The 27,781-nt window shown below is 58.5% G+C and overlaps 1 protein-coding gene across 1 annotated transcript in view; it reads left to right on the top strand.

The window, feature by feature from the left end:
* The window catches only part of GRIK4 (glutamate ionotropic receptor kainate type subunit 4), a 204,195-nt gene that overhangs the window by 70,804 nt on the left and 105,610 nt on the right, over positions 1-27,781 (top strand). Inside the window, exons 3-6 of the mRNA XM_054712522.1 lie at positions 8,334-8,431; positions 11,220-11,385; positions 22,590-22,768; positions 27,039-27,092. Coding sequence (XP_054568497.1) covers positions 8,334-8,431; positions 11,220-11,385; positions 22,590-22,768; positions 27,039-27,092 — 497 coding nt within the window. The remainder of the gene's footprint in view (positions 1-8,333; positions 8,432-11,219; positions 11,386-22,589; positions 22,769-27,038; positions 27,093-27,781) is intronic.

Here is a 27,781-nt window from a genome sequence, read left to right as displayed (position 1 = left end):
CACCCACAGCCAATCAGGAGGGAATATGCAAATTAGTGGGACAAAGATGGTGGCAGCCACAGAGCCAGCTGGAGCGGGCGTGAGGCTTGGGTCGTCCCCGGCGACAGAGGAAGCCAAGCTTCTTGTCTGCCTGGGCCGGCTGCCAAAGGAGGGGCCTGTGGGTGGTGGTCATGGAGCAGGCCTGAGTGACCCAAGCTTCCCGCCAGCCCTGGCCGGCCACTGAAGGAGGAGCCTGTGGGTGGCAGCCACGGAGCCGGCCTGAGCGTGCGGGAGGCTTGGGTCGCCTGGGCCGGCAGCCAAGGGAGGGGCCTTCAAACAGCCCTCAGCCCCTCACCCAGGCTGGCCAGGCCCCCCAGCGGGGAACCCCACCCTGAAGGGGATGTGGCCAGCCTGAAAACAGCCCTCAGCCCCTTACCCAGGCTGGCCACACACCCCCAGCAGAGACCCTCACCCAGTGGGGTGTGGCTGGCCTGCAAACTGCCCCAGCCCCTCACTCACGTCAGCACCATCCCCAGTGGGGACCCCCACCCCAATGAGGGCATGGCCGACCTGCAAACCACCACAGGCCACTCTCCCAGGCCACCCCGCCCCCCAAGGGAACCCCCACCATGATCTGGGACACCCTTCAGGGCAAACCAGCTGGCCCCCACCCGTATACCAGGCCTTTATCTATACTAATAAAAGGGTAATATGCTAATTAGACTAGGAGACCTTCCAGGAGACCTTCCGGATGTTCTTCTGGACAAAGCCATGGTGGCAGGGCCGAGATAGAGGCAGTTAGGGGCCAAGAGGGGAGGGCAGTTGTGGGTGATCAGACCGGTGGGGGTGGGAGCGCGTTGGGGGTGATCAGGCCAGCGGGGGGGGGGGCAATTGGGGGTGAGCTGGTCAGCAGGGGGGACCAGTTGGGGGCAAGCAGGTCATCAGTGGGGGTCAGTTGGGGATGATCAGGCTGGCGGGGGGCAGTTGGGGGCAAGCAGGCCAGCAGGCAGAGTGGTTAGGAGTGATCAGGCAGGCAGGCAGGTGAGCGGTTATGATCCAGCAGTTTCAGATTGCAAGAGGGATATCCGGCTGCCGGTTTAGGCCCAATCCCTCTGATCCCTGTGGGATCGGGCCTAAACCGGCAGTCGGACATCCCCCGAGGGGTCCCAAATTGCAGAGGGTGAGGGCTGGGCTGAGGGACACCCCCCCCCCCCCCCTCGTGCATGAATTCCGTGCACCAGGCCATTAGTTACTTAATAACAAGCCTGGACACTGAGGAGACATGGCAGGAAGTCACTCCCATTTCTGTCTGGTCCACATGAAAGACCACATAGACTCTCATTGAGTGGGTTAATTGAGAGTGTCCTTCATAACACTTCCTCGAACCCACATCTGACTCCTCCCCTCTGCCCCGCACCATCATTGCCTCAGGCTTTCCCCTCCCCCTCCACAGCCCACAGATCTGAAACAGTCAAGACTATTAGGTCCTCAACCTGGTCCTCCCTCCTCCTCTCCATATCTCGTCTCCACCTCAGCCTCCTTGTGCAGGGAGCTGCACAGGGCCTTCCTCTGTCCCGTAGAGCAGTGTCCCCCAGGGCCACTGGACAAGGCTCCTTCCCCCTTTCTCCCTGCTGCCCCCGCTGCCTGGGCTGGGCTCTGCGAGGCGGACATGCTGTCAGCCATCCACACTGTCTCCCTGGAAACCCCGAGGATGCTGGCTGTCCGGGCCTGGCGGGGGGAGGCGCAGGCAGGTCATGTGTGCTTGCATGGCTGCTCCTTCCGTACCAGCCCCCAGGCTTCCTGCAGGCTCCGTGGCCATGACCTCAGGTGATGCGGAGCTGCCTCTGGTGAGGGCTAGTCTCCTCCCATTGCTCAACAGACTGCATCGGCCGGCAGGAGGGAGCAGAGGAGGAGGAGGAGGGCACAGGAGTCATGATGCACTGCTCCACAGACATTCCTTGCTCCCTTCTCCAAGTCACCAGCGTCTCGGGTGCATAAGACAGACTCCGAAGGCACTTAGTTGTGGTGCTTAGACATCATCTGGTTCAGCCTCCTCATTTTCCAGACGGGGAAGTGGAAACTCGGGATCTTCCCAGGCGTCTCCTTGGAAGCGCCTCCGCCCTGTAAAGGGAGCTGAGTGTCCGTGAGTCCCTCCGGTCGCCAGGTCTCTGAGGGCCTCGGAAGCAAGGCCAGAGACAACTGGGGGGAAGAACTGCCCCTCCTTGCAACACCCCATCGCGTCTCCATCCCAGCAGCTGCTGAGCCAGGTGATGTCTGAGCGCCACAGTTCAGTGCCGTTCTGACACCCCTCTGCCCGCGGGAACTCTGCAGCCTCGCCCAGGTCACTCGTGTTTCCGGTTTCCTCCCTGCGCCCCCCCGCCCCCCCGGCTCAGAGCCCTCACAGGGAGGGATGGCAGGGTCTGTGGCACCGGAACCAGCCCAGTGTCCTTCCTAAAAGGCTTGTTTCTCCTGAGCAAGGGCCTCCTCCCAGGAATGAAGGGGAATTCCCGGTCCCAGCAGACTGCAAGGGCTGCCGGGAAGGCGCTCACTGCTCAGGGGGCTCATTGGTCACGTCCCTCAGGCGAGCAGCACCTGATGAGCAGTGGCCCCTGCCCCGAGCTCCCGCTCCAGTGAGGGAGACGGGGTTAGACACAGAATGGCAGGCACAGGTCACCAAAGCCTGAGGCTGGATGTTGTTGGAATCCAGAAGTTTCTACATGTTGGGAAGGTCATGTGGTGCCTATACCATACATTACATGACATCTCCAGGGGGCTCGGGCAGAATCTCATACTCAAACAAATGCATCTTTACATTCAATATATTATTACATCCATCCTATATAATGAAGAGGTAATATGCAAATTGACGATCACTCCAACACACAAGATGGCCGCCCCCATGTGGTCAAAGATGGCTACCACAAGATGGCTGGCAGGGGAGGGCAGTTGGGGGTGACCAGGCAGGGGAAGGCAGTTGGGGGCGACCAGGCCTGCAGGGGAGGACAGTTAGGGGTGACCAGGTTGGCAGGGGAGGGCAGTTAGCAGTGACCAGGCTGGCAGGGGAGCAGTTAGGCATCGATCAAGCTGGCAGGGGAGTGGTTAGGGGGTGATCAGGCAGCCAGGCAGGTGAATGGTTGGGAGCCAGACTGGAGAGAGTGCAGGCTGAGCTGAGGGACACACACACACCCATGCACAAATTTCATGCACCGGGCCTCTATATATTATAAATGGCTTCACATTTGCCTTTGTTAATCGAATTTTGCCAACAAATGAGTTTAATGAAAATCATCCAGTTTCAGAGCCTTTAAAAAAATCTTTATTGTAAAAGTATTATATATGTCCTCTTTATCCCCCCATTGATTCCCTTCAGCCTACTCTCCCAGCCTACCACTCCCCCCTCCCCACTGCAGGCCCTCACCACCCCACTGTCTGTGTCCATGGGCCATGCATATATGCACTAGGTCTTTGTTTGATTACCTCCCACCCACCCTCCCCTGCCTTCCCTCCGAGAGTCCGCACTCTGTTCCATGATTTCATGTCTCAGGACCCACTCCGTTCATCAGTTTATTTTGTTCATTAGATTCCTCATATGAGTGAGATCATGGGATACTTGTCTTTCTCTGAATGACTTATTTCACTAAGCATGATGCTCTCCAGGTCCCTCCATGCTGTCTCAGAGGGTAAGAGCTCCTTCTTTTTACCTCTGCCTAGTATTCCATGATGTAAATGTCCCACAGCTTTTTATCCACTCGTCTGCTGATGGGCACTTGGGCTGTTTCCAGATCTTAGCTATCGTAAGTTGTGCTGCTATGAGCATAAGGGGGCATACATTCTTTTGATCAGTTTCAGAGCCTTTTGGGTTTGCGGGTTGGGAATAGGGGATTGTGGCCTTCTATAAGAATTTGTTTTTAGGAGAAAATTCTCTGTGAGAATGAGCTAGCAAGGGGCAGGAACTGGCCAGGAACTGGGAGAACAGGGAGCTGCCCCAGCAGGGGGCTCCACAGGGCAGCACTGTGCCATGAGCAGAGGGAGGGAGGGAGGGAGTCCTCCGGCCCGGCAGGTCTGAGTGGCGGGAGGGTCAGTGGGAGTCACAGGCCTCGCCCAGCACAGTCTCGGGTGCTAATGGACTCCTCCTCAGAAAAGAGTGTTCAAATGAATAAACTAAAATAGGATTATCAAGGAAGCGGTAATGCAGTTAAAATATGTTAACAGTGGAATATTAATAAATGTGCTTCTCTGTTAGTATACTGAATAGCCAAGCCTCGTACCTGTAGTGCATTTGGAATTCATTATGAACATAAATCGTGCCTCGGGCTGTCTGCAGCACTGTACGTGGTGTGAAACACTGCGATGTCTGCCGGCGACAGACGCGGGCTATCGCTAGACCGTGGTCGGCCTAAATCCAGCGTTAAGGGGAGAGCTGAACCTCAGTCAGGGTTAGAGAAACAGTGCCAGTCCTCACCCGCATGCTCACAGGCCACTGTTCCTCCCCAGATCTCAGGCAGCAGGTTAGCACCCTGGCTCGGCAGAAAGAAACACTGCCACAGGCTCAGGTGGGCAGGACGGCACGATCTGGGTGCCCGGGAGCGAAGGGCGATGGCGGGAGGCTGAGGCGACAGGACATCCATTAGCGTTTACTGGCTCATCAAAAGAAAGCGTTTATAACTACGTCTTGTTTTTATAATGACATGATCTAAAAGGAACACGTGCTCATTATAGAAAGTGGGGAAAACGGGGAAGAAACCCTGTGTCCCGTGCCACATCCCAGCGATCACTACTGCCCGGGCGAGGCCGGCGAGGCGGTGGCTGGGGACCACCACGAGGGCGGGGAGAGCGTGCGCACCCTGCTCTGCCTCATGTTTCTGTCACTTTCCTCCTCAGTGACATGAAGGCGATGGTAACGGTACCTATCTCACTGGGGGTTTGAGAAATGTCAATTCATAGAAGTGCTTACCATGGGCCAGAATTAGCATTCAACAAATGGAGACTTTTGTCACATTGTCCGGTCGTTTCTCAGTGCAGAGCTGTTTTCTGCACTGTAGCCTTCATATGGATATACGTATAATTTTAGTCTCCGCTTTTTCCTCTTAATTTCAATGTATAAAGATTTAAGTGCTATTATAAACTGTTCATAAGCATTTTAAAAGTCTAAGCAATTCTCCCTTTGTGTATGTGACCCGGACTCTAGATAACTATTCCCTTATGACTAGACACTCAGTTTATGTCCAGTCTCCCACGGAGCTGGGAGCTGGGAGCTGGGAGCGGGGAGCGGGGAGCGGGGAGCTGGGAGCTGGGAGCTGGGAGCGGGGAGCGGGGAGCTGGGAGCGGGGAGCGGAGCGGGCGCCAGTGGTTCACAGCTGTGGGCTGCGCGTGCACAGGTGAGTGTGGCTGGCGCCTGCGCGGCAGGAGCACAGAGCTACGCCCTGGGATTACAATGTGCCTCGCAGTTTGAGGACAGATTGGAAGTGAAGGATCCTGGAGACAGAGACCTGTGAGGAGGCCGACCTGCAACAGTGCCGTGGAGTGGGCAGGAGGGAATGGCAGGGCGAGAAGGTCAAGAGCCAAAACCTGGCCCCGATTCGTATAGCCGGTGAATAGAGCCGCTGAGCGCCAAGGGTGACCGCGGTTCTGAGCTTGGGGAGCTAAGGGAAGGGAGTGCAGTGGTGCAGCACGTGGGCTTTGGTGCTCGATGGGTCTCCAAGTGCAAGCCCAGTTCTACCATATTATCTATGTGATTTGAACACGTTCCTGAAACTTTGAAAGCCTCAGTTTCTCCATCTGCAAAGTGGGGAAAACAATGAATGTTCATCCTAAAAGTATGAAAATAAAATCCCATGATGTATGGCAAATATCTATACTAATAAAAGGGTAATATGCTAATTAGATCGGGAGACCTTCCGGATGTCCTTCTGGACAAAGCCATGGTAGCGGGGCCGAGGCAGAGGCTGTTAGGGGCAATCAGGCCAGAAGGGGGTACAGTTAGGGGTGAGCAGGTTGGCAGGCGGGGGCTGTTGGAGATGAGCAGTGCAGAACTGTTTTCTGCACTTGCTTAGCTGTAGCCTTCATATGGATATACATATAATTTTAGTCTCGGCAAAGGGGGGGCAGTTGGGGGCAAGCAGGACAGCTGGCAGAGGCAGTTGGGGGCAAGTAGGCCAGCGGGGGGGGGGGGCGGGGGCAGTTGGAGGTGAGCAGGCTGGCAGGGGGTGGGAAGTTGGAGGTGAGCCAGCTGGCAGGCAGAGTGGTTAGGGGCAATCAGGCAGGCAGGCAGGTGAGCTGTTATGAGCCAGCAGTTTCGGATTTCGAGAGGGATGTCCGACTGCCGGTTTAGGCGCAATCAGATCGGGCCTAAACTGGCAGTCAGACATCCCCTGAGGGGTCCCAGATTGGAGAAGGTGCAGGCCAGGCTGAGGGACACGAATTTTGTGCACCAGGCCACTAGTATGGCAAATATGATGTAGTGGGCAGAATAAGAAGATCAGGGTAGCATGTCGCACCACTCTAAGAACGTTGCATGAACTAACTCATTTAGTCCCACAACAAGCCCGCGGGGGGCGGCGGGGTGGGGGTGTGTGTGCTGCTGGCCTTTCAGCTCCTGAGCTGAGGAAGCAGGCCCAGAGGGGCAGCGACTTGCTCTAGGCCTCACAGCAGTGACAGAGCCCAGACTCACCCAGGCGGTCTGGCCTCGGAGTCCGTGCTCTTAATGACGGTGCGTCCTGCCTCTCTGTGTGGACAGCCCTCCGCTGACATCCAGCAGGCGGTTGGAACTGGACATTGTAACCCAGGACGTCCGTCAGAGTGCAGCCCACCTGGGCAGAGATGAGAGCGGGGGCAGCAGGCAGGGTGAGATGGCCCGGGCAGTGAGACTGGATGGCCTCTGACCTGAGCAGGCGGCGGACGGGAGAGGAGCAGCAATGGAAGTGGAAAAGGGCGGTCGGAGCAGGGGGTGGGAATGAGGATCGGAAGGTGTCTGGGACCCAGAGGTCAGGGTGACCTTGGAGAAGTAGACCCGGTAGGCCGAGGTGGGATGGGGACCGCACCTGTAGGGCGTGTAGAGATGGGTGAACGGCTGCAGGAGCAGGCGACGGTGAGGTGACTGAGGGCGCGGAGTGAGCACTGGGGGGCTTCACAGACTCGCACTGCAGAGCTGGCTCCGACCTCCCGCAGGCGGTGACTGCAGGGGAGTCACAGCCTCGCGGGGAGCCGTTCCTCCTGGGGGGTCAGGAATAAGACCCGCCCGCAGCTGCTTCGGGCTTTGAGGGCTGATGAACGCGGACCATCTAGCAGGCTGAGGTCACATTCTTCAAGCTGCGGTCCGGTCACGCCACGGGGCCCGCAGGTGGATGGCCTGTGCTGTTGCAGGACCCCTGCCCGAGCTGCAGGCGGAGAGGGGACCTTGCAGGTCTGCCTGTCATCTGGTGAATTGCAGCGCTGGGTGTGAACCCCGGGGCTCCCCCTCCCCACCGGCACCCATCCGAGGCACCCGCTGGCTGGGTGGCTGTGATGCGGACGCCGCCCTAAGAGGAAGAGACCAGGGTGCAGGTGTGGCTTTACACCCTGGCTGCTGCCTCCACCCCAGGTCACAGCGTGGGAAGTGGCTCCACTTGACTGTGGTGCGAGGTGGAGGGAAAGGTGCCAGGATCAAGCTTTGCATTTAGGAGCAGGTGTGGGAGGGGGCCTTGGCGCACCCCTGGAGGAGGGGCGGCGGCTGGGTTCTGACATCACAGTGGGCGCCCTGAGAGCTAGCCCATGTGTTCTCTCTCTGTTTCCCCTTGTCTCCCACCCTTCCTTCCTCAGGCTATCGCAGAGTAAAGTCTTAGATTCCCTCCTTTTCTGACTGCATGTCCCGCCCATGCCTGCGCTCGCTCAGGAACGTGCACTGGGCACCTGCTCCTGCTAGGAAAAGCGGGGAGACACCGGGACTGAAACGTGGGGATTTGAGTTAATAAGGCTCGGCGCCCGCCCTTAGGGGTTTGAACCTGATGAGAGGAGAGAGCCATCTAAACAGCAACCCAAGTGCAGTCCGGGGCGGGGGGCGGGGGGTTCCTCACCACCAGCCTGTGTCCTTTGCTGGCAGCCAGAGGATTTATACACCCTGTCGGTTGTGGCCATATGTCACCATCGCCTGGGCCATTTCCTCACTTAATACCACCCATAAACGGCAGTCAGACAGCCCTGGAGCCCAGCAGTCCAGGGGATCGGAAGAGTGGGGGTGGGCGGGCGGGCAGCAGGTGGAAGGCGAGGGGCAGCGGGAAGTGGGAGGCTGGGGGCCAAGCCCACAGCCGCTGGCCGCACCGTGATGAGTTTCTTTTCCTTGTTTCTCTCCTGCCCCTGCTCTCCCCTGCTGCGCCCAGTGTGTCAAATCCTCCCCAAGGGCGTGGTCGCTGTCCTGGGCCCGTCCTCCAGCCCGGCCTCCAGCTCCATCATCAGCAACATCTGTGGGGAGAAGGAGGTGAGTGCTGGGCAGATGCCGTGGGCTCCGAGGCTAGCGGAGCCCGCGGTGCCCATTTGTGCCCCTGACAGCAGGAATGTAACGAGGTCAGGGAGTGTCCTTCGTGGGACACGCGCCTTTTCCAGGTTGTTTGGATGGAGGGTTTGGATGGAGGGGACGCAAAGCAGGTTTCGCAACAGGATTTCAAGGACGCCTTTGCGTCTACGGTGGTCCTTCGGGGAGGGTGGGGCTGGGGGAGGTGGGCAGAGGGGGGCTGGGGATGGTATGGGGTGGGGGTGGGGCAGGAGGGCAGAAGTCTGACTCCACGTGACAGATCCTGTTATGATTTTAGACAATGGGACTCTGGGGAAGAAGGCATTGCTACAGTCGATTGGTAAAATAAGGTTTGAAAACCTGCTTTATAAGTTCTCTAGAAAGGGATTCTATTTTGCTTTCTACCTCATTCACCAAGTCCAGGGGTCGCTCGTCCATCAGCAACGTCCTCGCAGGTGCCGCCTCTCCCTGGAGCCTCCCTCCTTTCCAAGTGCGGAGCCATTTCCTGTGGTTCCAGCTCCATGCGAGATGCGGATGCTGGGAGGCTAAGGCACGGCTGCTCCTGGTTTCATCCCTCTCTCCCTCCTTCACCCCTAGAGAAACAAGCTGTGGAGTGCAGCGGTCCTGCCTGTTACTGGAATCTTCCCTAGGCCTTCCCAGAATCAACCACTTCTTTCCCTGCCAGCGTATCCCTGGAGACAGTGGCAAAGGCACCTGCATGCTCTCCCTGCCCCCGGGCCTCCAGCCAGACCATGCATCGCTTTTAATATTCTATGAGGCTGAACTGCCTCACCCTGAACTCCCGCAGCTCCAGGGAAAAGAAATGGCGCTCGCACCAAGGAGCTCATTTCTTTGAGTGCCGCTGACCCCCGGGCCCTGACCACTGCGCTCCCCCGCTGCCCTCCCCCTCCCGCTCACCTCCCTGCTCCCACCTCCTCGGCGGCTTCCGGGGCCTGTGTGCAATCGCAGATGGAACTGCGTTGCTCTTGGTCCTGGATGGAATGTCAGCAGGCATGGCCAGACCCTCTGCCTGGCTCATTAGAGCGGCTGGCGGCTCCCCCGGCGCCTGTCCTTCCTCCCACCAGGCCCCTCCGGGAGCCCTCAGCCTCGCCTCCTGCACACCCCGCTCCGGAGCTTGTCCGGAGCCCCCGCGTTTTGGGGAAAAGGGGAAAGAGGAGGAGAAGGGGCATTGCCGAGCACGTGCTGCGTGCGGCCGTGAGCGCTGCTCCTTCACTCACAGATCTCACTTTATGCTCCCAAAGCCCCAAGAGGCCCCTCTCGTCACCTCATTGGCATGAGCTGGGCCCCAAGCCACACCACCTGGATGCAGACCAAATCTTCAGACTTTCACCCCATTTGTCCTTCTCTTTCCTGAGCCCATGGATTTGAGGGCTTTTCTAAGGGTATCATCTCCCCGAGGGGAGTGCGCTGCTAACGGAACCCTGGCGGCTGGATGTCCATGCGCGGCGGGCCCCGGCCAGAGACGCCCAGATGTGTCCTCCAGGCCCCGCCCGCGCCCTGCCTGGCCTGTGCCTCCATCTTGCTCCTCTGTGACCTTTGCCCTCACAGGGTTCATTCGTCTTACACTAATCATATGGGATGCAAAACACAGCTGGGACGCAGCATTCTCTACGGCACAGCCTCACTCTTCCGAGTCCCTGCTCGCGACTCGCGGGACCCCCCAGCCTGCACTTTCTGTCTCTGCTGGAAACAGTGGCTGCCCTGTCAGTTCAGGGGCTAATCCTAGTTGAATTCAGACATTTCTCCCCCGTCTCTGCTAACCTTCCTCTCCCCTCACCTGGTTTCACGGAGATCCGGCCTCTGGCCGACGTTCCTCAGAAGCTTAAAACGATAAGGTCGCTGACTCCCACGGAGACCATCTCAGAACCATCGCAGACGGGCTGGCCAGTGAACGCACCATCAGAGTTCTTCCTGCTGTTCATCCTCAGCCCTGCCTGCTTTAACCCCCGTCCAGAGTCATGCCTGCTGTGATGTGGCCGTCCCCGTAGGCCCCTGGTCCTCAGGGAGGAGTGCTGAAGTTCCAGCCCCACCGCGCAGGGCACGGGGCAGCCTGCAGCTCTCCCAGCTTGTGCCAGGGCTGAGGGAGACAGAAGAAAAGCCAGGTGGATGGCAGCTTATGGCGTTTTCACTGTCCAACAACCTACCCAGGCGCCTGAGCTGCCAATAACGGAGCCATCCCAGGCCGCAAGGAGGAGAGGCGGGGTCAGGCGGTGCCGCTGGGAAGGTCAGGAGCGGAGGCAGAGGGAGCTGACTGGCCCAGGAGGCCACAGCAGGCGTGTGTGCACCTGCCCCACGCGCAGGCTCTCCACGTGCGTGTTCCAGGGCGTGGGGGAGCTGGCTGGTGCTCCTGCCTCGTCTCTTGGTCCCCAGGTCCTGCCATCTCTGCGCTGACTTATTCGTGACAACTCGAGGATTATGAGGGTTATGCCTTCGAGGGCCACTTGTCCAGCTGCTCAGCAGCGGGCAGTTTCCTCCAGAATCAGCCCACGGTGCCCAGGCACCCACACAGGCCTCCTGGAGGCTCTCCCCTGCCCGCCCGCCTTCAGGGCTGTCTAGGGTGCCATCCTGTGGGTGCCTGAGGCCTGCCAGCTCTGCTTCCCGCTGGTGTGAGGCAAAGGCCTGACCTAAAAACCCCTCCCTCCACAGCCTCTCCAGCTCCTTTCTCCCTCTTTTTGGACTCCCCACCCCCACCCCCACCCCCCGACCCGCTGCTCATTTTTGCTCCTCCTCTCAGGTCCCTCATTTCAAAGTGGCCCCAGAGGAGTTTATCAAGTTCCAGCTGCAGAGATTCACCACCCTGAACCTGCACCCCAGCAACACCGACATCAGCGTGGCTGTGGCTGGGGTCCTGAACTTCTTCAACTGCACCACGGCCTGCCTCGTCTGCGCCAAAGCGGAATGTAAGCCCCCGGCCGGCCGGCTCCCGGCAGCCCCCGCGCGAGCTGGCTGATTTCAACCTGATTGCAGCCCTGGGGGGGGGGGACACACAGGAAGGGGGCGCCCCCTTAGGTCCCAGGGCGGATAACCAGGGGCTCGGCATCACGTGCTCATCTGTGAGCACCCCTTCTTGGCTGACTTTCCCCAGGAGCGTAAAGTGACGAGGGAGCCGACCATCGGAGAGCACCCCAGGACCCACACTCGGGGCGAGCCCACACAGAGAGCTTCTGCTTGGCTGCTTGTCCATGTGTGTGTGCACATGTGTGTATGCATGTGTGTGTGTGTGTGTGTGTGAGAGAGAGAGAGAGAGAGAGAGAGAGAGAGAGAGAGAGAGAGCAGTCTGTCTGACAGAATCCCCTGGGCACGGGCAGAACGGAGAGAACTGGGTACAGGGAGACTGGCCAACCTCCACGCCTTGGTGCGCCCGCAAAGGCAGTTCCCACACTTACAGCCGCTGCTGAGGAGAGGCGGGGATGAAGGCGGTGCGATTGTACTTGATGGGCTGAAGAGCTTCTTGCCTGGAGAGCAGGCTCTGCTGCCGGCACAAGGGCCAAGGTCAATTTGTGATAAAGCACTTGTTTCCTGCAAATGCATGTTTTGGAAATGCATTCCTCTGACTCTCAGACAGTTTGTGACATGAACTTAGTGTCTGAGATGTAGCTCCTTTAAGCAGCATTTCCCAGGAAACCCTTGCTCTGTGCACCCAGTGGCAGCCGCACCCATGCCGTCGGCCGGGTGCTGACCGCGGGCTGTCAGCGGGGCCCAGCCCCGGGCCCAGGCACCTGTGTTTGGGCAGCTCGCTGTGCAGGCCTGCCAGGGGGCCCGGGGGGTGGGGGGCTGCACGGGCAGGGCCATGCCATGCCCACAGGGCTCCTCTCGGTAGCTGCTCAGAACTGCTGGGCGCACGGATGTCCTCCCCGCTCCCTGGCATCCTGAAGGCACCTGCAGACATCGCCCTCCGTCAGGGTGGAGCCCCGTCCTCACCGGGCCCGGCCCTGGTGGCCTCCACAGGCACATTGTCCCACCGCTCAGCGACATGACTCCTGGACTGCAAGGGAAGAAGAGCAGCCGAGCCCACTGTGGGAGCCCCGCCCCCATCCCCACTCTATTCCGAGCCCACCCCCAGGCCCTGCAGTCAGTGTTCTTCAGTCCAGGATCCAGGCCCGTCACCGGGTGCAGTTCAGTTGCCATGTCTCTTCAGCCTTCCTTCAGCTAGATCTGCCTCTCAACTGCGCCATTTTGAAGGGTTGGGGCCAGTTATTTTGTAGACGGTGCTGCTTCCCCCCCGGGAGTAACTAACTGGGAGGTTATCGGAAGGTACATGAATGCCCTGCTCCTTAGGGCACATGCAGGGCTTTGCCTGAATCAGGTCACATGGCTGCCAGAAGTGGTCGGAGCGCAGCGTTCTGTCTGCATTGGTGAGTGAGCTGTTTCCGGCGAGGCTCTTCGCTTCTCCTTACTTATTTCCTCCTGTCAGTGTGGCTCCACGGACTCCGGTTTATTCAATGGCTACAATCCGTTGCTATTATTACTTATGTTGAGGCTCAGATGGTCCAGGTTTGGCAGTGGGAGCTCCTGCAAGCTGGCCTCTGTGCCTGTTGCCTTTGAGCACCTTCTTACCTCTGGCCCACGGTGGTCCAGGTCCACGCCCCAGCCCAGCCCGGGACTCAGCCATTTGGCTAAGGACCCCTGTTTTATTGTTTTGTTTGGTTTGTTTGTTTTGTGTGTGTGTTTCAAGGAATAATAGAACCCTAGGTCGGGAAGCTAGGTGTCATCTCTTACGTCCTTTCAGTGGATAAACTGGGGAAAATATCCATTTCCTATCATTCTTGCCTTTCACCACTTTATATTTGTAGTTCCTTTAGCTCATCATAAGAAGCCTGGCTCCCAACAAAATCAATATATTTACTCCTTTGTTCAATTCTACAGCCCATAAACGTGTTTCAGAATTACTACACCAATACCACTGTTAATAATACACCTACTAACCTATTAAGTCATGTCAGTTTTTTTGTAGTTCTTTTGGTCCCTTTATCTTCAGAATGAGGGGAGTAAAAGTACTCTAGCTAAAAGTCACTTGGGTTCTTTCTTTTTTACTTTTCTTTAATCTAGTTGTCTATTTGGTATATTGTTAAGTTTGTGTTTCTTTTCAACTATGAAGTTAAAAAAAATCCTCGTTGATCTAACTTCTGGCATTTTAATTATGATGTGTTTTGGTGTGGCCCTCTTTGGGTTCATCTTGTTTGGGACGTTTTGTGCTTCCTGGAGTTGTGTGTCTTTTGCTTCACCATATTGGGGAAGTTTTCAGTCATTAACTTTTGGGAAAGGTTTTGTCTTTTTCTCTCTTCTTCTGGGACCACTGTAATTCAAATGTTGGGATACCTGACGTTGTCCCAGAGGCCCCTAAACTGCACTTATTTTTTTAATTCCTTTTTCTTTTTGCTGTTCCAACTGGATGTGTTCTGCTCCTTTGTCTCCCCAATCACTGATTAGATCCTCTGCTTCCTCTATCCTGCTGTTGATCCCATCCAATGTATTCTTCATGTCAGTTACTGCATTCTTTATTTCAGACGGGTTGTTTTTTTATGTTTTCTGTCTCCTTTTTTATGTTTCCTATTTCTTTGTTGAGATCATTGAGCATCCTAATAACCAGTGTTTTGAACTCTTTATCTGATGGACTGCTTGTCTCTGTTTCATTTCATTCTTTTTCTGGGGCTTTGTGCTGGTCTTTAGTTCGGGACGTATTTCTCTGTCTCTTCATGTTGGCCGTCTCCGAGTGTTTGTATGAGTTGAGTGAAACAGCAACCTCTCCTGGTCCTATAGGAGTGACCTTGTGTAGGAGGGCTCCTGTGTGGATGGCATGTTGGTGTCCTTGGCAGGCCAGCGGGAGCTGGAGCCTGCATGGGAGTTACTGGGGGTCAGGCCTTACCAAGGCCTGGAGCTGTGCCTGGAATGGGAAGGGCCAAGGGCAGGCTGTACTGGACCCTGGCAGGGGCTCAGGCCTCCCAGAGTTCCTGGGGCAAGGCACCCTGGGACCGAGCAGCAGCTGGAGGTGGGCTAGCTGTAGGGATTCTGGAGGTAAGCTGGGCTGTAGCAGAGGGAGGTAATTCTGAGGACAAGCCACACCTGGGTGGGAGCTGCAGCTAATGTGAACTTGAATGCGACTTGAGGAGAGTCTGGCAGCGAGTCATGAGGCTGGAAGCTGGAGCCAGAGCCAGAGCTGTTTCAGAGACCTGTTTTGTGTGGTCAGCCTCTCTCTCTCCTCTCTCTCTCTCTCTCACTGGTTGTGCAGAAGCTGTTTGGTCAGCTCCCATTCTTCTCCAGGGGGAACTGCTCTGTCTGTAGGTGTCATTGTATGACTTGCTGGAGAGGGGAGTGCAGGGTATTCCCATGCCGCCATCTTGGACCAGAGCCCACGTGTGCTTTTCACATCTCTTATTTATTACAACCCAGGCTTGGAAATACTGGGATTCCTAAGTGAAATGTAAAACTGCTCCTCACTCTCACCAGCCACATTTCCAGGTCTCAGTGGCCACATGTGGACAGCGCAGGTCTAGAACTTTCCCACCAGGTGTTCCATCGGGCAGTGCTACTTTAGATGATGTGTGCTTTGGGAAAAACGAGTTTTGTGCCCCCCCCAAACCCAGAAGTATTGGCTACCACTCTGTCCTAGTTCCCCTCGCAGAGGTGTGCAGCGCACATTAGCATGGACGCTGGCCGGTCCTATACCAAACAACTCTCTTACCTCCTCATCTTCCCAGTAGGTTGGCCATGGGTCCAAAAGGATGCTGAGCTGGGAGCCCATCGGATGCTTGTCTTTGATAGAACATGGCTGGGAACCAGGTGGCCCCCCTCGTGTGGGATCCTTGCACCACTGAATGGTGTAACGGAGTCAAGGACTCCCCTGGCAATTTCTGCCACAACCCCCCTCAGGCAGGACAGAACCGGCGCGCCCTGTGCTCACAGCAGGAGTGTTGAGGGACAAAGCACAGGCTGTAAACATCTCCAGGCAAAGCTTCTCCTGCAGTTCTCTCCGTGCTCACCAACCTGACAGGAAGCTCTTCCTTGTGTCTAGCCACAGTCCCTCTTGCTCTCGGTCTGCTGGGGCCTGGCAGCTGAGGCCCATGCGAGAAACACTGTGAATTTGGGAGACTGAGGCAGTGCAGAGGCCACGTTCTTCCCACCCCATCTTTCCATCAGACAAGGGGACAGTCTCCACGGCCACGCCAGGCACAGACTGCCCTGCCTGTGAGGGAGAAGCTCAGCCTCCCCACATCCTCCCTTTCCCCTCTGGCCCTGTTCGGCCCTCCCTGCCCATTCTTGGGTCGAGCTGAGTGTGGGATGGGACAAAACAAAGAAGCAAGTGAAATATGTTGTTCAAGCATTTGAACTAATTCTGTGCCCCGTCCCCACCAGCAACACGTCGGAGCCTCGTCCTGCTCCCTCATCTGCTCCATGGAACGGTCTGAAGCCACTCCTGGGGCACGGGTGCCTGGCAAGCAGGAGGGCGATGGAGACTTCCAGGTTTAGGGCTCCGTGCACAGCGGTGAGCTCCGTGTTGCTCACTAGCCCTCCCCACCTTCCTCTGAGGTCGGGATTATGCCAGCTGCCTCCGGGGAACATTAACATTTGCAGAAGCAAAGCCCGCACCCAAGGCATCAGCCGGTGGAGAGGAAGTGATGCCCATGGAAATGGGTGTTTATCTTGTTTTTTGATACGAGGTCCTCTGTGTCCCCCGAAGAGCCTTCCTGTGGGCATTTGTGTCATTGCCCTCTGGCCCTGTCCAACCCTGGCCCTGTCTTTCACAGCCTCTCCATCTCCCTCCACCCCCACTGGTCCCTGCCTTCCACTCCCCACAGCCAGCCTTTCTCCTGCCCAGAACAGCAGGCCACCCATATCCTGTGCGGGGCTGAGGGGTCCCCTCATCCTGAGCTGGACTTGGCAAGGACCCCTGCTGGGCCAGGGCCTTCTGGAGAGGAGGGCTGCTGGGGGTGGAAGGGAGGCCAGGGGGAGAGCAGCTTCTGGCCTCTCCGTGCAGCTGCCTCTGGCAAACCCCTTCGTTCCATTAAATGGGTGGAAGTGAAGAGAATGACAATTGAAGCATGTCAAATGCACTGAAACACTCCTAATATTTTTAAAGTAACCAAACCACACTTTCTTTTCTGCGAATTTCTTTTCCTGCCTAGAATTTTTAAAATATTCTCTTCTGATTCATAGAATTAGAGAATCTGTGCGCTGGAAAGATGTCAACATTCTTCTAGTTCAACTTCCAGCCCCAGGTTTGGGTTTAATCCCTGGGCAGCCTCCTCGGAGGCTCAGCCCTTCCCGACTGCCTGCAGTGCCTGGCTCCTCCCTCCTGCCGCTGCCGCTGCCGCTGCGTCGTCGCTGGCATCTTGAACAGAAGTTCTGCCTCAGGCTGAGGGAGGCCTGTCTCGGGGGCGCCCAGCCGCTCATGTTCCTGGAGTGGTTCCGAGGCTGCCGGGGACCAGAGTGTCTTCCTCCAGACAGAAACCTCGTTGCTTCCTCTGCCCCACCAGGCACTGCAGCTCCCTGGTCTGTTAGGATGTGGGGGTGCTGTCTGTGGCCCACAGTCTCTAGTTCCATTGGTCAGTAAGCACCCCAAACCCTGCCTCGCATGAGAGATGTGCAGAGAAGTGTGAGTGGGACTCCTACCCAACAAGGTGAAATAGTGTATGTGTGTGCATGTTGTAATATGTAACACACTGGAGGCCTGGTGCACAAAATTCGTGCACAGGCAGGGTCCCTGGGCCTGGCCGGCGATCAGGGCCAATCTGTGCAGCGACTGGCGGGGTGATCAGGGCTCCTGCTTGCACCCGCCTTGGCTGGCCTGGCACTGCCCACTCGCCGGCCCTGCCCCCTGCCGCTGCTGCCAGTTGCCTCCTTCTGAGGGGTGATCAGGGGGCCCCTGCTTGCACCCATCTTGGCTGGCCTGGTGCCGCCTGCTCACCGGCCTCACCCCCCACCGCTGCAGCTGGTCAGGGCCTGTGGGCTGGGGGCAGCTCCTGCATTGAGTGTCTGCCCCCTGGTGGTCAGTGTGTGTAATAGTGACCAGTCATTCTGCTGGTCATTATGCCGTTTGGTCGATTTGCATATTAGGGTTTTATATAGGTCAGGCGTCCTCAAACTACGGCCCGCGGGCCACATGCGGGTGTTTTTGCCCTTTTGTTTTTTTACTTCAAAATAAGATATGTGCAGTGTGCATAGGAATTTGTTCATAGTTTTTTTTTAATAATAGTCCAGCCCTCCAACGGTCTGAGGGACAGTGAACTGGCCCCCTGTTTAAAAAGTTTGAGGACCCCCGATATAGATAGATATACCTATTTAGATGCTATACAATAGTTTAACTGAATCCTGAAAGGGAAAAAAAAAGATACCTACTAAGAAGGGATCAATTTAAAAAAGAGCAGAGCCTAGCAGCCATGTCTGCACAGGGGCCTCTCACGCAAACCGCACTTCCCCGCGGGAAGGTTCTGCGCTGAGCTGCCGCTGATCCGCCCTCATAAAGCAGTTCCTCAAATCCTAGTTCAACCAACACGGCTGAGGCTTTCCCCATCCAATCGGAGCTGCGCAGGTCTGACCCATCAGAGCATCCTATTCTGGTCAATTAGGACAGCGCCTTTGGACCAGTCAAATGTGAGGGTCTGGGTTCTCATTTGCATGAGGATGGGCCAGTCCGGGGCCAGGGGCTGGGACTTCTGTCCATGAGAGCCAGCGCCCCTCTGGGAGTGCACTTTCCTTGGCAGCTGGAGGCTGCCTTCCTCAGGCTGCAGCCGAAACACTGAAGACGTCTCACTGGAGCCGAGCAGAGCGCACTAGCAGCACAGAGCAAAGCCAGGCAGGCTGGCGTGGACTGGCGTGGGGTGGGCGGAGCGAGCAGACTGGCGTGGACTGGCGTGGAGCGGGCAGAATGAACAGACTGGCGTGGACTGGTGTGGGGCGGGTGGAATGAGCAGACTGGCGTGGACTGGCGTGGGGCGGGTGGAGCGAGCAGACTGGCGTGGACTGGCATGGAGCGGGCAGAATGAACAGACTGGCGTGGACTGGCGTGGGGCGGGCGGAATGAGCAGACTGGCGTGGACTGGCGTGGAGTGGGCAGAATGAGCAGACTGGCGTGGACTGGTGTGGGGCGGGTGGAATGAGCAGACTGGCGTGGACTGGCGTGGAGTGGGCGGAATGAGCAGACTGGCGTGGACTGGCGTGGAGCGGGCAGAATGAACAGACTGGCGTGGACTGGTGTGGGGCGGGCAGAGCTGCCTGCAGAGGGAGGCCTGGGCCCTGGGAGCCTCACAGGTAGCTCCCGGCCCTGCGACCGATCGCACTGTGTGACCGCTGAGCTATTTGCACTAAATAAGGTTTCGTCTTCCCCACACCCCAAAATGGGGGTTCCTGTTGGTGTTGAATTGGCGCCACTGGCCATCAGTTGACATAACCACGGCTGTGCTGTGGGTGGGACGATAAGCTTTGTGAGAGGTGGGAGACGGTGAAGGATGGTTGGGCTGTGAAGGTGGAGGGAGGGGGGTGGAAACTAGATTTGCGCAGCACTTTCTAGGTGACAGACACTGTTCTGCTTACTGGACATCCTCTTACTAACCCGGTGAGGCGGCCCCTCTCCCTATTGCCAGACCTCTGGCCTCTGGGAGGAGAGTAACCCCGCTCTCACCCCCAGGCTTTGTCTCCTTCCATTGAATTTCATTGCCAAGACTGAATGACCCCAGGGGATGTGGCCTCTTTCCCAGTCACGCTACAAAGATTCTCCCAGCTGCATCCAGATCCCCTGGGACGCCTCCCGCCCCCTGCAGCTGCGTGCTCCCTCCTGCCCGCCACAGGCAGGTCTTTCCTGAGTCAGGGCGATGCCCTCCGAAAGGCTGGCTCCAGGCCTCAGTGCCCGCGAGGCTGTGCTTTCCCATCGGCAAAGAGGAAAGGGGTGAATACCCTCTCCATTCACTTACAGGACAGAACGCGGCTGCCCCAGAAACCTGACATTCAATGCGGCGGCCCTAGAAAACCTGGCATTCAATGCTGCGGCCCTAGAAAACCCGGCATTCAATGCGGCGGCCCTAGAAAACCTGGCATTCAATGCTGCAGCCCCAGAAAACCCGGCATTCAATGCTGCAGCCCCAGAAACCCGGCATTCAATGCTGCAGCCCTAGAAAACCCGGCATTCAATGCTGCAGCCCTAGAAAACCCAGCATTCAATGCGGCGGCCCTAGAAAACCCGGCATTCAATGCGGCGGCCCTAGAAAACCTGGCATTCAATGCGGCGGCCCTAGAAAACCTGGCATTCAATGCTGCAGCCCCAGAAACCCGGCATTCAATGCTGCAGCCCTAGAAAACCCGGCATTCAATGCTGCAGCCCTAGAAAACCCAGCATTCAATGCGGCGGCCCTAGAAAACCTGGCATTCAATGCTGCAGCCCCAGAAACCCGGCATTCAATGCTGCAGCCCTAGAAAACCCGGCATTCAATGCGGCGGCCCTAGAAAACCCGGCATTCAGGCCGTGGAAGAAAACAGGGACGTTTTCTTCTATAGGAAACAGCCGAACTTTCCTATAGACTTAGCTCCTTGGACCTTAAGCTCCTGGAGGGCAGGACCATCTTCCCTTCTGGGTTTGGGGGCCAGTGCCTGGCCCTTGGGGTGCGCAGGGTGAGTTTGGTTCAACAGATTTCTCTCCTCCCTCTTCGTTCTGCCTCACTGGGCCACCCTTCTGAGCTCTCGGGATGAGGAAACACAGAAGTAACATGGATACTACATATTCCAGTTCCCAGCGAGCTTTCCTCAGGGACCTCCTTGAACTCTGGCCTGTTACACCCATTTTACAGATGAAGATGGAGCCTCGAAGAGGTTAGGTGACCTCTCAAGGTCACAGAGCCAGGGAGGGCTGACCTTGCGCTTGAACCCAGACCTGCCTCAGGGATTGGCAGCAAGTGCCCACCACCCTCACTGCCATGGAGGCCGGTGGAGGGGGCTTCGAGGGGCACGGGCAGCCGTGGCTCTTTACCGTCTGTCCCGTGGGGAGGAGGAAAGGCAGCCCCATTCCGTGGTGCACAGCTGGCCCTTCCAGGCTCCCCTCCCCACCACCCGCAGCCTCCAGCCCCTGGAATGCTGCTCAGGCCCCATGGGATAGAGGTCGCCCACCTCCTAGAGCTCCCGTCCCCCTCGTGCCAGGCCCGTGGGCTCCGTCTGCTACTTTGTCCCTGTTCGCATCCAGAGAAAACGCCGCGGCCGGCCTCGGCTCTATGCCTGCTGCCCTCTGTGGTTCTGTCCGCAGCGGCAGCCTGGTCCATGGGAAGAGGGCTGGATGGAGAGGAGAACATGGGACCCTGAGCCAGCTGGCTCCCCGGTGGCCAGGCAAGGCCTCTGTAACAGAAAGAGGCAGGCATGGACCCTCCTCCCAGCTCCCGCTCTCTCTGACCTTTGGATCCTCAAGAGTCAAGACGGGGAGTTACCTGAGCAGGGAGGGGTCTCTGGACACCTCAGGACATTCCTGCGTTTCATGTCCCTTCAGCCAGGACGGAAGCGGGAGCGTGGGGCCTCAGCCTGGTGAGCGAGCCAGGCCTTCCCTCTGCTCCGCGTGTGGAGCCCCTGTTCCAGCGGCCCTGTCTGCAGCCTCGGGCTCTGTGCCGGGGACTGACGACCCTGTGGCATCGCTGGGAGTGCTTAAATGAGGTGGACCACGTACAAAGCTCAGCCAGTCACCTGGAGCGTAATAGGGTTTGATAAACGTTACTTTTGAGCTTGCTTTGAAGAGCAAATGCCTATTCCATTGGGCTTGAGCTCACTGTGTTCCCAGGAGACCTGCACACTCGCTGGCCTGCCTTAAAGACAGAGCAGAATTAAGACCTTTTGTCTCATTCACACATTCTGGACCCTCTCCCCCGACCCCTGCCCCAGGCAGCAGGTAGCAGGGACCGGAGGGGCGGAGGAGGGAGTGTCCTTAGAGCGGTCCAGTCTTCCTGTTCTGTTCTGGGCCCCATGATTGCCTGCTGGGGTGCAGCTTGAAGCCTGTTCTTTTAAAGCTGTACTAACACTTTGTCTGATGCAGCCACTGTGCTCTGAGGAGCTCACAGTGTTTTGCAAGACCCGTTTTCTGGGCCTGTGATCACAAGGGGCCGGGCCCCGACCCCCACAACGCAGGTGAAGGCTGTTGAGAGTGCATGTAACGGCGAGGAGGGTTTGCCGTGTGCACGCTTCGGCCCAAGTGTTTCACGTGCCTCATCTAATCCTCGCCACGGCCCTGTGAGCCGGCCGCTGTTGCTGCTCTCATGTCCCAGATGAAGAAACTGGGGCCAAGCGACCCGGCCGCACGAACAGGTCACTCAGTGAGCGAGTGGCTAAGCGAGGGCAAGAAGCCCAGGCCTGGTGGTCCCTGAGCCCAGGGCTGCCTGCTGGCCAGTGCTGCCCGAGGACCAGGAGCGAGTGGGGGCTCTGTCTGCCTGGGGGAACCCCAGGAGCGAGTGGGGGCTCTGTCTGCCTGGGGGAACCCCAGGAGCGAGTGGGGGCTCTGTCTGCCTGGGGGAACCCCAGGAGCGAGTGGGGGCTCTGTCTGCCTGGGGGAACCCCAGGAGCGAGTGGAGGCTCTGTCTGCCTCGGGGAACCCCAGGAGCGAGTGGGGGCTCTGTCTGCCTGGGGGAACCCCAGGAGCCAGTGGGGGCTCTGTCTGCCTGGGGGAACCCCAGGAGCGAGTGGAGACTTTGTCTGCCTGGGGGAGCCCCAGGAGCGAGTAGGGGCTCTGTCTGCCTGGGGGAACCCCAGGAGAGAGTGGGGGCTCTGTCTGCCTGGGGGAACCCCAGGAGCGAGTGGAGGCTCTGTCTGCCTCGGGGAACCCCAGGAGCGAGTGGGGGCTCTGTCTGCCTCGGGGGTGGGGGACAGGAGAGAGTGGGGGCTCTGTCTGCCTGGGGGGAGTGCATTGTCTGCCTTATAGGAGCTTCCCAGGGGAGTCAGGGGGAGCCCTGGAAGCGCAGGAGCATGTTTTATTGCAGAGGGGATACTGGAAGCTCAAACAGCTAAGAACCTTGCTCAGGCAAAGATGCACTTGCTGGGCCACCTGCCTCAGCAGGCCCTGGGGCGTGGCCGGCTCCTGCTCCTGCTCCAGTGGGTCCCAGGCGGCATGCGGACCCTCGGGGCCTTCGTCCTCTCTCCCCTCCAGGCCTTCTGAACCTGGAGAAGCTGCTCCGGCAGTTCCTCATCTCCAAGGACACCCTCTCCGTCCGGATGCTGGATGACACCAGGGACCCCACCCCACTCCTCAAAGAGATCCGGGACGACAAGACCGCCACCATCATCATCCACGCCAACGCCTCCATGTCCCACACCATCCTCCTGAAGGTGCGTCCCTCCGCCCCTCCCGCGGAGCGTGCGCTCTGCTCCCTCCGTGCTGGGGGTCCTCCTGGCCGTTCTGGGCGGGGCCTGAGCCCTGACCAACCTCTGGGGGCCTCAGTCTCCCTGGACGCTCCCGAGGGCTGCCGGGAGAAAGGGTGACGGCGATGTTGTAGGAACACTGAGCTGCTGCAGGAGGGCAGCCACCAACGCAACGCTGGCCAGCCGAGATCCCGCCAGGGGTCTGGGGGTCCCTGGGTCTCTAGAGGGTTTGGGGTGATGGGATGGGCTGTCTGCCCAGCGGTACAGAAGGATTCCCACGTGTGGACTCCCAGGGCAGTCTCATCTGTGTGCACTGCTGAACACGGGCCTGCCCGTGACCTTCCACGGGTGCCCGGGTCACCAGGGCCACGGTGCGGTTTCCCAGTGTGGTCCTCGCGGTGACTGCGTGAGGTGGGTGTGATATGCCCACTTCACAGATGGAAACTGAGGCTCCAGGAGAGGAGCAGCCTGGGAGCAGAGCCAGGCCTGCACCAGCCTCCCTGCCCGCAGTGGGCTCCCTGCCCACCCGCCCCAGGCCTCACTCAGGCCTGTGCAGGGAAGCTGGGCCTCTGAGGCCAGCGCCAGGGAGACAGAGACAGACACGCAGCGAGGCCAGCTGCCTGGGCATCTGTGCTGGCACACAGCTGGAAACCACTGGCCAGCCCTGGTGTCTCTGGGCACCAGTCCTGGGCTGGCGGCCGGGCCAGGTGTACACCCCAAACAGAGTGGGCCTGCCTCAGAGCTCCTCCTGACTCGCAGCAGCTCCCCAGCCTCTCCAGGCCCAGCGGCCTCTCCCGATGCCATTTAGCTGCACATCGAAAAGCAGCACCTCAGCTCCGGGAGCGGGGAGGGGAGCCAGGCTCCTCACTCACTCCACCAGGCGGGCAGGTGGGGGGGGGGGGTGCAGACAGGATGGTCTCTCTTCCTCCCCCGCCCTCCCTCTCTCCCCCAGCTCATTTTTGTCTCCAAGTTAACAAGAGATGTGAATGCATTCTGAGAACCGAGGGTTATCCCTTCAGCCCGTTGCTATAGTAATTTCTCACAGCTCAAACCCATGTCTGTCTGTGTGCATATACCCAATTCACACACACACACACACACACACACACACACACGCACACACACACGCACACAGACACACACACATGCACACCTTTTCTCTTTTCCTCCTCTTTCCTCTCTCGTGTCTGGGACTAGGATCAATGAAGTGAAAAGCTCCTCTAAGTGTTCGGACGTGAGAAACCCAGGCTGAGGAGTCCTCGGGAAGGGGGGAGCCTTCTGGCAGAGGGCAGGGCAGCCTGCACCCCTTGCAGAGCTGGGGCCTGGCAGTCCCCGGGAAGCCTCGGGCAGCCCTGGCCCGGCAGTGCCTCGCGGTTTCCCGCAGCTGCATCTGGTCTCTCTCTCTCTCTCTCTCTCTCTCTCTCTCTCTCTCTCTCTCTCTGAAATGGCATGTCTAGTTTATTGTTGAAATTCAGGAAAGCACAGGGAAGAAAATAAAAAGTATTCACAATTCACAGAGACTACCACTGTGAAATTCTGATGTCTATTCTCTGCCTTTATAGACACATTTCCTCCCAAAATTGTCACCCCACACAGACTCTCCTGTAACCTGCTTTTTTCTGCTTAATCATATGTGAGCATTTCCCCGTGTCATGACATATTTTTCTATGAATATTTCAATAGCTGCATCATTTGCGATCATGACGTATCATACTTTATTGAACTATTGCTTTCCTGTTGGAGATGCAGGCCAGTTTTAACCTGTGTCTGTGTAAAGAATGGTTCGCACAGTCACGAATACTCTCCCCGCATAGCTTCTAGAAGTGGGGCCACTGAGTGGAAGGCATGTACGTCTGAGGGATTTTGACACGATTGCCTTTCAGAAAGTCCGTAACAATCGACAGTCCCACCAGCTGTGTGGTGTCTCATGGCCCACCAATGCCACGCGCCGCCATTTCAGATGATTTTTAGTGTTTTACTGCCCTGCGTGTGAAGGGCAGTCGGCCTGTGAAGGTCACTAGCAGCCAAGGTTCTGCAGGGCCTGCGGCAGTTTCCCGAGACCACTTCCGGCCTCGGCCTGTGCCCGTGGAGCCGCACTGACCAGCATGACCAGAGAGGCACCGCAAAGCCTGCGCCCTTTACCATCCCTGGGCAATTTCCTAATGACCCCAGCAGCAGGCCTGGGTCAGCCCCACCCTCCCCGGGCCCCACCCTCCCCGGGCCCCAGGCTCCCCGGGCCCCACCCTCCCCGGGCCCCAGGCTCCCCGGGCCCCACCCTCCCCGGGCCCCACGCTCCCCTGCCCCACGCTCCCCGGGCCCCACGCTCCCCGGGCCCCACCCTCCCCGGGCCCCACGCTCCCCAGGCCCCATGCTCCCCCGGGCCCCAGGCTCCCCGGGCCCCACGCTCCCCGGGCCCCATGCTCCCCCCGGGCCCCACCCTCCCCGGCCCCACACTCCTCAGGCCCCATGCTCCCCTGCCCCCCACGCTCCCCGGGCCCCACGCTCCCCTGCCCCACGCTCCCCAGGCCCCATGCTCCCCCCCGGCCCCACCCTCCCCGGGCCCCACGCTCCCCGGGGCCCACGCTCCCCGGCCCCACGCTCCCCTGCACAGAAAGAGAGCCAGCCTTGAGGGCCCTCGGGAGGGGTGAGCTCAGTGGGTGAGGCAGGGTGAGCAGAGAGCACACAGCGCTCGCTCGGGGACCCTGTGCACAGCTGAGCCTGGCCCTGAGCGTGGCCACATCTGCTGCCTCTGGATTTCAGGGGATTTGCAGAGTGAGCCCTCCTTTTACCGAGCGACCGTTCCGGCAGTGACTTTCGTTTGCAGAGAACTCGGTCCTGAAGCCAAGGCTGTCATTTATCCACAGGACAGCAGCCCTCACCGAACGGGTCTTCACCATCCAACAGTGCGCCCTCATGGCCTCCCGCCTCAGGGGCTGCCATCAGCCTGGGCAGTGGAGCGGGGGTGGGCGGCATCCTGACACCTCACCCGCTCAGAAGAGGAGCTTTGCTGGGGGAAGTGGGGGCCTCAACTAGGAGCCTTGAGCTCCATCGGGACCCCACATGCCCCTGCCCAGTCACTCAGGCCCTGCAGGCATCCCCTTTGGAGTGGTGGTGATGTAACCACCCAGCCTGCTCTTCGGGGAGACTGGGGTGTCCTACAGGAATGCCGGTTGTTGGAGTTCCTCGGGAGGTAAACAGAAGAAGGTGGGATCGTCATCGCTGGGTGTTTCTCCCCCCGGCACCTCCCTAGTCATGACAGTGGCCAGAGCTGAGGGGCGTTGGGACAGCCTGCCGCCTGCCGGAGGGACGGGCCTGGGGAGCTGGCTTAGTTACTGGATCTGCTTGTTGGTTTGGAGCGCGTCACACACAGCCGGGCACACTGCCCGGGGAGGGTGGTGAGGAAGATGAGACCACCGGGGGCTGTGCTGAAGCAGCCGTCTCGCCCTGCGGGCGCCGCCACACTGCGTGCTGCGGTCAAGGTGGAGGCGCGCCACACAGCTCGGTTCTTACTAATGCAGACCCCGTTTCCCACCTGACCGCAGGCCACGCGTCTTGCTCCTAGCATTCTGTCACGCATGGGGTACATTTGGGAATTGCCTTCAACCCACAGCCTCTCCCGGGTATGCCTTGGCTCCTGAGAAAATTGTGTCAGAATTCCCAGTGGGATTTCCATTCACATTGCAGTCCTCCGGGGCGGGGGCGACCTGGCTTTACTGTCGGCGTCTCCGTTCATGAGGCTGTGAACCGGGACAAGTTGTGGGGCCTGCTGGCGTTTCCGTTCCTCCTGCTGGTGTTTCCATTCCTTCCGTCAGACAGGGAGGTGATGGCGCTGCCTGGTCAGTTAGCCCGAGTGAGAGGAGTCCCAGGCTCAGCCACACCAGCGCTCACAGGGGTGGAGATGAGCCAGGTCACAGTCCGGCTGGTACCGGCTCCGTTCCCCTTAAAGTCCTTTGGGTTCCAGGACTCCTGCTCCTGTCCATGTGCGTGCAAACAGCAGCTGCTCTGCGAGTCCCTGTGGGTGGGAGTGGGGCGGAGGTGGGGAGAGCAGCTCTAGAGGCCGGTGATTCTGTGCCCCGTCCTTCAAGGTCAAGGGCAAAATAAGAACAGATCCCAGTGTTCTCCTCTGCCTGGACGAAGGCGAGTGAGCCGGGCGAGTGGCAGGCACGGAGCCCTCGCTGCTCCTTGGCTTGGAGTGGATAATGCTTTCCTCTCTAACCTCCTTCTCTTCCCCTTGCAGGCCGCTGAGCTAGGGATGGTGTCAGCCTATTACACGTACATCTTCACTAATCTGGTAAGACATTTCCACAGCCCACTTCCTTGGCATGGAGAGTGTCCTTAACCAGGGTCAGTGGGGGGACAGGATGACGCCCAGGAGGGAGGATCGGGAACACAGAGGCAGAGGCCAGCCCGATGGTGTCCTGGGAACATGGAAGTTCAAGAACTACTGCATTCTCACCTCAACGATTTTTCGTTTGGGGGGAACGGGGATTTGTAGAGTCTGACCCTCCATTCACATGCCGCTGGCTACACAGCACAGCCTCCCCTGGGAGACGAGTCCCCCTGGGAGGCCGGACTGCTGGCTGCCGGTCCCGGCCCCGCAGGACAGCGAGGGCCCAGCAGGTGCACGTGGCCTGAGGTGTCATCGCTGCTGCACCGCCAGAGCCCGTGTCTACCAACCCCACGTTGCAGGTGAGAAAGGAAGTCGGTAGACATTTTATTGGGTGAGGTGGGGGCACCAGCCTTGCCACCTACCAGCTCTGTGCCCTCAGCAGTGCCAGCTCGCCTCCTGGTCTGTGACACAGGAGGAGCCGCTGCGCCGCGGAGCTGCTGCGTTTTGGAAGGATGTAATTTAATGTGCGTGGAGTATTTTGAAGTTGTAAATCAGTAAAAGAGAGAAAGGTTGTTAGGAAGGATAGGCACTCAGCTAGAGAGAAGGAAGAACGTCAGAGAATGGGTTTTTAGAAGAATTTTATAGCTTTT

Source organism: Eptesicus fuscus, chromosome 23, assembly GCF_027574615.1.
Source record: "Eptesicus fuscus isolate TK198812 chromosome 23, DD_ASM_mEF_20220401, whole genome shotgun sequence".
Lineage (NCBI taxonomy): Eukaryota > Metazoa > Chordata > Mammalia > Chiroptera > Vespertilionidae > Eptesicus > Eptesicus fuscus.
Note: the sequence above shows the minus strand (reverse complement) of the source record. Positions and strands in the feature narration are given on the sequence as shown.